The 11,820-nt window shown below is 41.5% G+C and overlaps 1 protein-coding gene across 1 annotated transcript in view; it reads left to right on the top strand.

Moving 5' to 3' along the window:
• fam50a (family with sequence similarity 50 member A) overlaps positions 1-11,651 on the top strand; it is a 14,855-nt gene extending 3,204 nt beyond the window's left edge. Inside the window, exons 3-12 of the mRNA XM_005742059.1 lie at positions 2,374-2,495; positions 3,318-3,391; positions 3,765-3,831; positions 5,676-5,737; positions 5,875-5,951; positions 6,532-6,586; positions 6,791-6,839; positions 8,419-8,489; positions 9,470-9,580; positions 11,433-11,651. Of these exons, the coding sequence (XP_005742116.1) occupies positions 2,374-2,495; positions 3,318-3,391; positions 3,765-3,831; positions 5,676-5,737; positions 5,875-5,951; positions 6,532-6,586; positions 6,791-6,839; positions 8,419-8,489; positions 9,470-9,580; positions 11,433-11,441 (697 nt within the window). The 3' untranslated portion in view covers positions 11,442-11,651. The remainder of the gene's footprint in view (positions 1-2,373; positions 2,496-3,317; positions 3,392-3,764; positions 3,832-5,675; positions 5,738-5,874; positions 5,952-6,531; positions 6,587-6,790; positions 6,840-8,418; positions 8,490-9,469; positions 9,581-11,432) is intronic.
• The last annotated feature ends 169 nt before the right edge of the window (positions 11,652-11,820 follow it).

The raw sequence follows: 11,820 nt of genomic DNA, 5'->3' as shown, positions 1-11,820 counted from the left end.
TGTCCACACAGAAGTTCATGTAATCTGTAATGCAGTCTGTGATGCTGTTGAGGTCATCCTCCAGGGGGCTGCAGAGGTTGTCCCACGCAGTAGAACGGAAACAGTCCCTCAGGGCCTCTTCAGTCTCTGCCGACCATTTGCTTAATGGGTGTTTCACAACTGTTTCTCTGTGTACTAGAGGTTTATACACAGGCTGGAGATGAACCAGGCTGTGATCTGAGCCCCCCAGGGGAGGGAGAGGCGATGAGCTGTATGCCTTCTTGGTGTTTGCATACAATAAGTCCAATGTTTTATTGTCTCTGGTGTGGCAGGTGACGTACTGGGTGAAGGTGGGGAGAGTGGAGGACATGTGATGTGATTAAAGCCCCCAGAGATCAGGAAAAGGGCCTGAGGGTGCTGTGTTTGGAGTCTGCTGGTTACAGTGTGCAGGACCTCACAGCCTGCTGTAGTGTTAGCAGAGGGCGGGACATACACAGCTATCACAATCACGTGTGTAAACTCTCGCGGTAGATAGTACGGTCTCATGCTAACTGCTAGCAGCTCAATGTCCTTACAGCACAGCGTCTCTTTGATAGATAAACGCCCAGAGTTACACCATCTATCGTTCACAAACACAGCCAGACCCCCTCCTCTCTTCTTACCACTCTCCGCTGTTCTGTCGGCCCAGATCAGATGAAAACCATCTATGTTTATGTCTGAGTCCGGAGTTAGCGCAGTTATCCACGACTCTGTGAAGCGCATCAGGCTGCACATCAGGCTGCACTCCCTGTAGCTCCTCTGATGTCGGGTAAGAGCCGCTAGTTCGTCTACTTTATTGGGGAGAGATCTCACATTCCCCATAATAATAGATGGAATCGCTGGCCGGTACCTCCTAACTTTACTGCGACGCCCGATCCCGGCCCGAGTACCGTGTCTCTTCCTCCTCACCTTGTGGGGGATGTTGGCTTGCTCGGCAGTAGGCAGGGCAGCGGAGGCTCCGAGGGTAGAGTAAACAATGGGAGGTCGGACCTCCACGCGCTCTCCGGACACAGACGCCGTAAAAAATATAATAAAGAACACGATTGTCCATAGAATTCTGAGCTCCATTGTGGGGACAACAGTCCAAAAACAAGAAACACAAGAACAACAAAGAAACAACTATTAAAGAGAAAAAAGGACTGGGTCAGGTCGGAGCTGCTGATACTGGCTGCCAGCTCGGAGCGGCGCCGGAAGTAATGACAGTAAATGTCAGAGAACCAGCTGTGGGGTGTCCTTTTGTGTACTGCTTAATGATGTGGTCTAAAAGGAAGCGTTCCAGCAGCAGTGGTTCAAACCCTGCTCCCTCCAGAAGAGGTCGCCAAATAATCACATTTTTAAAAAAAAGTTCATTTATTTATTTCCTTTCTTACTTTTAACCTTCTACTTGTGAGGTACCCACACATTTTTCAGGCTAATAATTCTGGGAAATAATTGCTAAACATAAATACCAAACATTTAAATACCAGATTACAAAATTTACTATCTTTGAGTTTTGGACTAAAAGTTGTGGAAGATGTCATCTGCGTCACAGAAAATTGTGATGTACCTTTTTGTTTTGGTTTATTGTTTACTGGCTTATCAAACTATTAAAATGGCCTAATTTACATTGATGGATAGTGAATGTAGTTCCTGAGTTCAGTTCTTCTGAAATGTATCTGATGTGTGTACATCCCATGGAAATTGTTAGCTTTTTGGCCTTTTTGGTAAGCAACACGTTACCCTTCTACTTCAGGAGCTTCCTCGCTTCAGTTATGTGCACTGTAATAATTTCACTTCAGCTGAATTGAAATCAATGTTTTCTTTTTTTTAAATCTTGGCTGTTAGTCTCCGTGCAGATGAAACAGAAAGAATGCGGACTGTGCACCGACCTGCAGATCCTGTTTTTGAAATGCTGGGCTTCTTGGAAACAAACTCTTCTAAATTTTTGTTTTTAAAATTCTCACCAGATGCCTCACATGTGTATTCTTACTAAGTTGGCAGTAATTCTGCATTTGTGAACGAATGCTGCCAGATCATTAAATACAGGCAAGTTCGTTTTGGTCAACAGAAAGAACAAATTCAGTGCACGTGTGTGTGAACAGTTTAAGGAAACTCTAAGCAGTCCCTCTAAGGACCCAAATAAAATACAGATGAATAACACTCCTTGGTGCTGTCCAACCTGAATTGCGTTGCCAAACATATGAAACCTACAAGCAGCTTATCACAGCGTGTAAACAGTAAATTTTCTTTTCTGGGCTCTAGCTCAGCTCAGCCAAGCTCAGCAGCAAATAATTGTTTGACTGTAAGTATTTGCTTTCACTGACACCCTCTTGTGTCTCGATGGGTCAATATTTATATTTTCTCTTCTCTTTCCAGCAAGCTCGAGAAGCAGAAAGAGAAAAAGAGAAAGGAGGAGCAGAAGAGGAAAATAGCCAGCTTGTCATTTAATCCCGAGGACGAGGAAGAGGAGGAGGAGGATGAAGAGGAAGAGCAAGACTGTGAGCATTCGTTCTGTTTGGGACGTTAAGGCCTCAGTCATCTGAAGCAGTTTTCTTTCTTTATCTGTGACTTTGTTTAAAATCTCTTCTAAATCTGTTAGATTAGGTCAGAGCCTTACTGCTGAAATGAACATGTTCAGACCGAGCCCTGCAGGGAGACTAATCTGAATTCCAGAAACGGCAGAGATCTCGTTATACTTGTTAAAGGTTAATTTGAACTTGTTGAATTGTCGCTTCTCTTTTTGTGAACTATACAATTAGTTATACGTCACTCCTTACAAGTCGTTTAGATCATCAGATTAGAGGGATTGATAATACTCAGTACTGCTGGCCAGACCCCACGTGTAAGCATAAGATTTATGTTAAGAGCAGCAGTGGTGCAGGAGCAGCCAAAGTCTTTTCTGTGTGTTCATACAGATTAAAGGTAACAAAACACCCCACTCAGAGATTTCGTCACCACCGTGAGGCAACAAGTGCAGACTGATGGTGGTGATCACAGTTATTTTCTTATTGCCAAATAAAATTCCAGAAAGATCAAAAGTTAATGTGCGAAAATCTTGAGCCACCCCTCAAAGATGGCCTCAGTTTACGTCTCCACAATGGGGTTTCAGTCATGATGGCCTTGTCTATCTTCATGTATACAGTGACTTGGTTTGGTCTTTCTCATTAGAGATTGTAAGAGTCTTAATTAGACTTAGTGACTAACACAGTCTTGGATTTTAAAGTCTGCTTAATAACTGTGATTTTTTTTCTTGTACTGCTAAAACATAAATAATCTAGATGTCACATGATTTCTTATTGATCTTTGGTTTTGTCTTGTAGATCCAGTCAAGAAGAAAAAACTGGGGAAAAATCCAGATGTGGACACAAGTTTCCTGCCTGATCGAGACAGAGAGGTGAGGTGGTTGTAAATCACATTAACTCCATGAGCGTGTGATAACATAATATGGTTGCACTTCTGGCTATTCTTAGCTCTGCAGCTGTGCTCTGTTTTACCTGGCAAGCTGCCAGACACTGCAAATCTTAAGAAAGGCGAAGGCTAAGAAGTGATGAATGATTACCTCTCCACAAGTAGCTCCACTTCACTGTCAGTTGTCCATGTCAGCAAAATAACAAACAGATTTCTGAATAATTGTAGCTCAAAAGTTAAGAGTTGGTGTCACAGTTGATCAGTTGGTGGTGTTGTCAATCTTCTGTAATCTGATCGTCTTTAAATGTAAAACTTGTTTGTAAGTATTTTTGCTCCACTGATGGGCTTTGTGTACTCAGGAAGAGGAGAACCGGCTCAGAGAGGAGCTCAGGCAGGAGTGGGAGCTCAAACAGGAGAAAATTAAGAGTGAGTATCAGGATTACAAAGTAAGTAATGATGATCACTTTAATGCTGAATACAAGGAGGCAGGCAGGAGCTACACAATGATCCATTTTGGATGTTTTCCGTGAGGACAGTTGACACTTTCCTCAAAGTGAAGTGCCGACCAAAGTGTTTTCCCTTGAGCCCAGCATGTTTTTAGTTCTTTGCAATGGGAGTGTCACTGTACTAGTGGCAGTGTGACAAGGTGCTGTGCACATCGCTGTTTGCTCTGACCCAGCCGCCTAACCGTCATCTCACAACCTTTAAATAACAATGGGAACTGTTTTCCTCCTGAAATCCCCAGAGCCGTTGAATGAATGGCTTACTGAAAAGCTCTGAAGGTCTCTATATTTGCACACAAACTAGTACAATGAAAACAGTCAAAGTTCAACTGCCATGATCGCTGTGATCTCAACTCTTTTTTTTTTTTTTCTTTTCTGTACAACTTCACTGAACCGTCCCATACCAGCAACCGCCACAGCCAAACTCTTCTCGGGCAGTACTCGATAAGACTCCTCCTTTAGCTTGAAAGCTCCCTTCACCTCTGGTGTCTACCATCTGGTTCAGGGATTACCACCACTACAAGTATTAGCCACAGCTCCATGCAGCCGATTCAGCAGTGGAGGTTAGGAACACGGTCCATTCAGACTCACTGACCCTCAGAATGCTGTTGAAGTTCTGTCGGAGGAGCCACATCCTCCACCTTATTGTAGTGGAGCAGTTTGTGTATACTTGGATTTCCTAGAAGCAATGTGGTTAGATGCTTTTGCCTCAGGTAGTGTCTCCCAAGTCATATTAGTCCTGGGTGAGGGCCTGACAAAGAGTGATTCAGAGCCAGGAAGAACGCTTATTTGCCAAGCTTTAGGAGAAGATGACTCTTTATTGTCATTGGACAGTCATACCTAGTACAATAGTACAACGAAGTTGGAAAGCGTCCCACGTTGGCACTACACACAACACAGTAACTTAAAGTGGATTTTTTTTAAAAGTGCAAGAAAGATATGAACAAAAAAAGGAATGACTTAATAAATAAATAAAAGAATGAGTGAATGTTTATTGCACATTATTATTATTATTATCATTATTATTATTATTGTTATGTTATTGCCCCCCAAAAACAAAAACAAAACAAACAAAAACACCAGGGAGGTATCCAATGAGGTCAGCTGTTAGCATTGAGCTAACAAAGCTATTGCCCTGTTGTAAAGGTTTCTTTGAGTCTGTTTGTCCGAGACATCAGCAGCCTGAATCTCCTGCCAGACAGCAGCAGCTTAAACACCCGGTGTCCTGGATGTGTGCAGTCCTGTAGGATGCTGTACAGGTCCTTCAGGGAGGGAAGAGGATGTCCAATGATTTTTGGGGCCATATTAATGACCCTCTGTAGTGCTTTTTTGTGTGCCATGGTGCAGCTGGAGAACCACACACAGATGCAGCATGTCAGCACACGTTCAGTGGAGCAACGGTAGAAGACAATCAGCAGCTCCCTCTTCACGTCCATTTTTCTGAGGATTCTCAGAAAATGGAGACACTGTTGGGCCTTCTTTACAACCACCAAGGTCTTTGAGCTCCACTGGATGTCTGTCTGCGTCTAGCCCGTGCGGTCCGGTCACGGAGACTAGACTCGCCCTCTTGGGGCCTCATTACTTTTAGAAGGCACTGCAGGGGCTGGGTGCAGTGTGCATCAGGCTGCAGGGCCCCGGTGATCTGAAAACGAACATCCTAATTAAAAAGTTGCTATTGCATTATTATGAAATCAGTGTGGCAGTACAGCAGTGCGCAACCCTATGTCTCTCTAAATCTGTAATAACTGTGTACATCTGTGTCATCAGATGAAGAGATTGAGATTACGTTCAGTTACTGGGACGGCTCTGGACATCGGAAAACTGTCAAGGTAAAGATTGAACCAACTGGCACTGAGGTTTTTAAGGAGAAAAAAAATGTTATCTGCACCATGCGTAGCAACACTTTACACACCGGTTTCTCTCCTCGTGCTTTTGTTTTCTCTCCGTTTGTGTATTTCTGCTTCAGATGAAGAAAGGTAACACCATTCAGAACTTCCTGCAGAAAGCCCTGGAAGTCCTCAGAAAGGACTTCAGCGAGCTCCGGTGAGTTTAGACATGAAAATAGGGTCATTTTTGTTTTTCACTCAGACTGTTTGAGAATGCAGGTATTTACAAAAGTAGCTGCAGTCATGCCATACGAAAAGAAGGTTCCATGGTGGGAGTGTTCATCACTACAGGCCATCATATAACTGAATGCGGCATCAGCTGAAATTGACACCGATGAGCAAAAGTAGAGTGAAGAAAAACAAACTAAGATGTTGTCTGTGTAAGGAAAAAAAGATTTTAGGGGAGTTTGAAAATAAAAGAATATTTTCCATCAGCCCAAATAGAAGCTTTTCTGTAGTTTAGCCAAACAGTTGCAAAAAAGCTTTGACAGTGGTGTAAGTGCTGTCTGTAAGAGACCTCCTGCAGTGAACAGCTGGCCAATTTCTGACTTGCCAGAACTGACTTGGCGCACATCATGTGTCCTTCTCAGTTTCTCCATCTTTTAACGCTAGAGTGATAAACTGAAGCATTGCTGTCAGCCCCAGTGTTTTATTTCAGTTCCCATGGAGACATTAAAAAAAAGGCACCTTGGAGTTAATGGATGTGACAAAATGATAAATGGGATTTTTTTCCACAGATCTGCTGGAGTAGAGCAGCTGATGTACATTAAAGAAGATCTGATAATCCCCCATGTAAGTGCTGTGACACACCCAGTTAACTGCTGCCAAACCTTTGCTTAACTTTGTTTTTTCCCTTTTTTCCTCCCTCTCTTGTTTAAACACCTGTGCGCCATTCAAATTCACTTTGATAGTTAAGTGTAGTCACACTAGTAGATTGTAATCGGAAAGAGAATTTTGTTTTTGATGTAAAGTTGTTTGTCTCCTTGTCTCCTTCAGCATCACAGTTTCTATGACTTCATTGTGACCAAAGCCAGAGGCAAATCAGGTAATCAGGCATCAACAGCTTCCACACTGTTGACATACAATATCCCAATTTCCTGCTACAGACGGTAGAAAAGCTCTAATATAAAACATTTTTGTTGTGCTATAGAGTGTATATAAAAGATGAACCAAGCCACAGTGACATGTGACACAAAGGCCCAAACATAAATAGTCCCTCATTAAACCAGAATGTTTTGTTAGAAATCAACTGTGGTTTAGTGTTTATTAATCCTTGTTTTTAAACTAATAGCATTTTGTGTCGTTCCTTTTTTACACAATATTTCATATTCAATTTAAAGTTAAATAGCACAGCTCGTCCAATCGCAATAAGTGGACGGGGGATTTTATTCTGGACATGTTTGTATGTTGTTGCTTTAGACTGCGGGTGTCTAAAGAGAAAAGCGCGAGACCAGGAATATTGTCCACATTTAGCTACCCCTATAACTAGTGATGTGTCGGTCGCGAACGAAACGACTCTTAGAGCCGGATCTTTGAAGTCAACGACGCAAGTCGGCTCCTTATTGGGAGCCGTGTTTTTTTTGTGTTTTTTTTCTCACCCCGTCTCGCACTTTTTTTCCGCTTCACTCCGCATGCGAGCCTTGTGCTTTGCGCTGGGAAGAGGGGGGAGGGGCGGTAGTTACACTCGCAGTAGCACAGGAACAGAGCGGGAGGGGGAGAGAGAGAAAGAGACAACAACGTCACATTAGAAAGGTGTAGTAATCATCCACAACTATTGTTCAGTTGCGGATGATAAAGGATTCAGAAAGTTTATTCATGCAGTGAATCCTGTGTATGGAATTCCAAGCAGGAAAACACTCCCCCAAAAAATCATCCCTGGCCCATATGCCAGAGAATGTGCATCTTTTTTTTGTTTTGCATATTTTAATATATATTTAATTGTGTTGTGGTTTGCAGTGTTTTGTGCTGTTTCACTTTAAATGTGTTTAAAAGGAAAAAGCTGAAAATTTAAATAGTTAAAAGTTGAAATGTAAATAGTTGGTTTTTGTATTTTATAGTTTATTTAGTTTAGTACAAACTTCAAAACAAATGCAAATTCCGAAGCACAGCAGAAGTGCTCCAGGATGCTGAGTGCAGTGTTGAGCTTTTGTTAACTAGTGGCTACACAAGCCAGCAAGTACCATCGACCAGATTTGGTGTGTGGTAACAGGTAAATGAACAGTTTTTAAAAATAATTTCAACATTCTTTTTGTGCATAATTTTATATTGTTGTTAATAATAAATTAATTAAAGCAACAAAACAACCTGAAGAGCCGGTTCGGAGCCGAGAGAGCCGTTTCTCTAAAAAGAGCCGGAAATCCCATCACTAGTTATAACATTCAGGCTTCATTCTAACAGAGTCTCATTAATCACTGCACTTTGATAGTCTAAGGAGCTTGGAAACAAAAGCAGAGAGTCCCTCCACCAGCCCTATAGGGGTTAAATCTGGGCCCATGGGGGATGTTATAGTCTCTGTAGTTTATATTATCATGAGGCAATTATGTGTCGGAAATTCTTTCTTTCTTAAATGCCTCATGCTTCTTAGTTTTCTGCTTTTTCACCCAGTTGATATTTCTTCTCCGCAGGCCCTCTGTTCAGCTTTGATGTCCACGATGATATCCGATTGGTCAATGATGCCACTGTGGAGAAAGATGAGGTGAGGGGGAAAAAACAGTTTATGGGAAATGGTTTCCTTTTTTTAGCTGATTAGAGCTACTCCTAAAGTACTCAAAAAAAAAGAAATGTCATAAGTCTGTTTCTACAGTTGCTTTGATTAGAAATACTCATAAGAAAGATGAAATATTTGTGTATCTGATACAGGAAAGGGAGTTTATAAGATTATAGAGGAATGAACAGAAAGAGTGTGATGTTGAAGTCAGACACAAGCCGAGATCAGAGAGAGAGCAAACAGAAGAAACAAGGCAGCGCGCTACATATAGGTAGACTGAACAAATTAAGCAAGCATCAATTCTGGACCAAAATGGAGATAAAATGTAAAACTGACACAAAAATAGACACAGACACACACTGTTAATTGGACTGATACATCAGTGTCGGAGTCTAAAAGTATCACAAGTCACTGAATTCTGATTGTAAAATGTAAAAACAGCATTAATTTAATAGTTTACTGTTACACTTGACTCATTTCAAGTTACACTTGAAATGAGTCAGTCTCTTCATCATGTATTAGTAGGATTTTTTTTCTCTTCACTGAATTTAGAAGGATAAAAATCCTTTAAAATGTCCTAAATTGTCCTCTTTGACAGGAAGAATGTTGAGTAGTTTGCATTTGTGTTTTCAGAGTTTGAAAACAGATTTTGCTTACCCAGAAATCATCTTTACACTGACACTAATGTAGAAGAAACCAATACCACACCCTAGAGCCACGTTTGGACTTGTTGACTTGCCAAGCATATGGGGCTGAGACACATGGGTCCAATCCACTGTGTACCCACAAACTGAGCAGTGGGGGTCTGATGTCATATGGATTGTGTATCGTTGAAGGCTTTGGAGGTCTGGCTGTCCTGACTGGTTTTAGGGACAGAAATGTCTGAATATCTCTGTAAAATGTATTCTCCACCCATGCTGTATTTGCAAACAAAAATATTAAGTGCGGCTTTGCTCTTTTACCTCAAGTCTCATGCAGGGAAAGTGGTGCTGAGGAGCTGGTATGAGAAGAACAAGCATATCTTCCCTGCTAGTCGCTGGGAGCCATACGATCCTGAGAAGAAATGGGACAAATACACGGTAAGAGTCATTTCTGCCAAGCAAAAATTAATCAGCTGGTTATTTCCCCAGTTTCATTTTAAATTGGAGTCTCGTTGGCTCTGTGTGGCCTCACCACCAACGCTGCAAGCAAAGCTTTGAAGCTGACCCAGCTTTTCTCAGGTTCATCATTAACTGCAGGTGGAGCACCAGAATGCGAGGCAGAGGGGAGATGACTGGACCTCATTACTCTAATATATCTTCCATGTGTGCAGTTCAGTTTCAGTTTAGTTGTATTTATATAGTGCTGTTTCACAGTGACAGTCATCTCAAGGCGCTTCTATATGGGACATAAAAGCCCCACAATATTAGAGAGAAAAACTCCAAATATTGGATTACCTGTGAAAAGCAGGATGGGAAGAACTCCCTTTAAACAGGAAGTGACCCTGAACCAGGGTCAGACAGGGCCAGCCATCTGCTGAATGAGGTGAGGAGAAAGGAAAGACCAAAGTGAAGAGCACAGTGAGACAAGAGTTAATGACATGCAGTGCTGGCAAAAGCACATGAGGAGTGAAAAGAAGAAGGTACATGTATACTGCTCAGTGCATCATGGGAAATCTATGAGTGTACCTGGCAGTCTGATCCTGTGGCATCCTTATAAGAGCATAATAAAGGGGAAAATCCAAGGTCAGAGCAAGCTGCTCTACATGAAAGCTGTGGTACTGTAGCTGTGGCCTGAGCAATGAGCAGGGTTTTAAAGTTGCTCCTGGATTCAATGATGAGTCAGTGAAGAGAAACAGCATGGGAGAAATGTAATGATATTTCTGCTCCCTGCGTCAGGCTCATTGCTGCGTGCTGACAGGATGATTTGTGGCACGAGTTTTCTTTGTAATTGTTCAGAGGGATGCTGGAAGGAAGTCCAGAGCTTTGTACTGTCACATTGTGACTGAGAAGATGCTTTTCACTTTATGGCATGCATTTAATTTTTAAATGCAGAAAATTGCAAGGCTTTTTATTGCTGGAAATTGTTAAGCACATATATTACAAATGTAGTGAAACTTTAATGAGCACCTCTGGGACTCTGCTCTGCAAGCTGCATGGTACAGCTTCTTCCCTCATCAGTGCTTTCTTACACGAGGCGGCTTCAGAGCAGTGAGGTCTAACCGCTGGTTTCAGGCTGACTTTTGATGGTTCTGGAAACTCTAGTAGTCCAAGAAAAAAAGTCTTTGAGGCTGGAAATGAACAGAATCAGAACTGCTTTAACCTCCTAGGACCTGGCATCCACATATGTGGACATCACATTTTGGGTTATTTAGACCAAAATACTAAATTTTGCTCTACAAGGGCCTGATATCCACTTACGAGGACATTATACTGCCACTGTTTTATCTAAATTTTAAACAAATATATGTGGCTCTAATTTTTCTTAGAAACAGAAATCAGGAAATTCTTTGTTTTTACATTCATCAGGTCCCAATCAGCCCAAATATCAAAGAGAAATTAAAAATACTTGCCATGAAAGAGTTTGGGTCTTAGGAGGTTAAAAATGAGCAAACTTCTGTAATACTTCAAATAAGCAGCTGTTTCAGTTTATTTAGATATTACTTTATCATTGATTATTAGTGAGTAAATAGTTTATTGACACTCCAATGACTGGATGACTGTTTGCAGTGGGAATAGGGGAAAAGCTCAAGTGTTTGTTGAGCATCTAGTGGCCTTTTGTGGTATTGCACAAGGCGATTTTTTTATTCTTATTTGTTTTTCATTGTTTTCAGCCTCAGGACCTGGAAAAAAATATGACAGTTTGATGAGGAGCATGCATGATACACTCTATCTAATCAGCGTGTTTGTATTTGATTCTTTTGGCGTTACATAATATTTTTTTGTTTTCCAGATCCGATGAGACGCCGATGCTCCATCGCTATGTCCGGTCCTCGACGCAAATAGTTGCTAATTTCCATCTTTACTTGTTCTATTATTTGTTTTAATGTCAGTATTTCTTTTCAACATTTGATTGGTTTTATTTGAAAACAAAAATTTTTGTGTACATAGTTGATTACTCCTAAACCTTTGTTGGAACATCTGCTGAATAAAATGAACCTGGCTAACACCTCAAAGGTCTTTGGTGAAATTTGTGCAATGACTTGTTTTTCCTCACCTGATACTTAGGTTTAATAGACTTGCCATGAGATGTTTTTTTTTTCTGCACTCTAATAACTTATTGTGGCAGCAGAGCTGTTCCAACATGTACAGGGAGTTTATAGGCCACACCTCCCCCGTGT

The sequence above is a fragment of the Pundamilia nyererei genome, unplaced genomic scaffold, assembly GCF_000239375.1.
Source record: "Pundamilia nyererei isolate P.nyererei 1_Seehausen unplaced genomic scaffold, PunNye1.0 scaffold00116, whole genome shotgun sequence".
Lineage (NCBI taxonomy): Eukaryota > Metazoa > Chordata > Actinopteri > Cichliformes > Cichlidae > Pundamilia > Pundamilia nyererei.
This window is presented reverse-complemented; position numbering and strand designations above follow the sequence as displayed.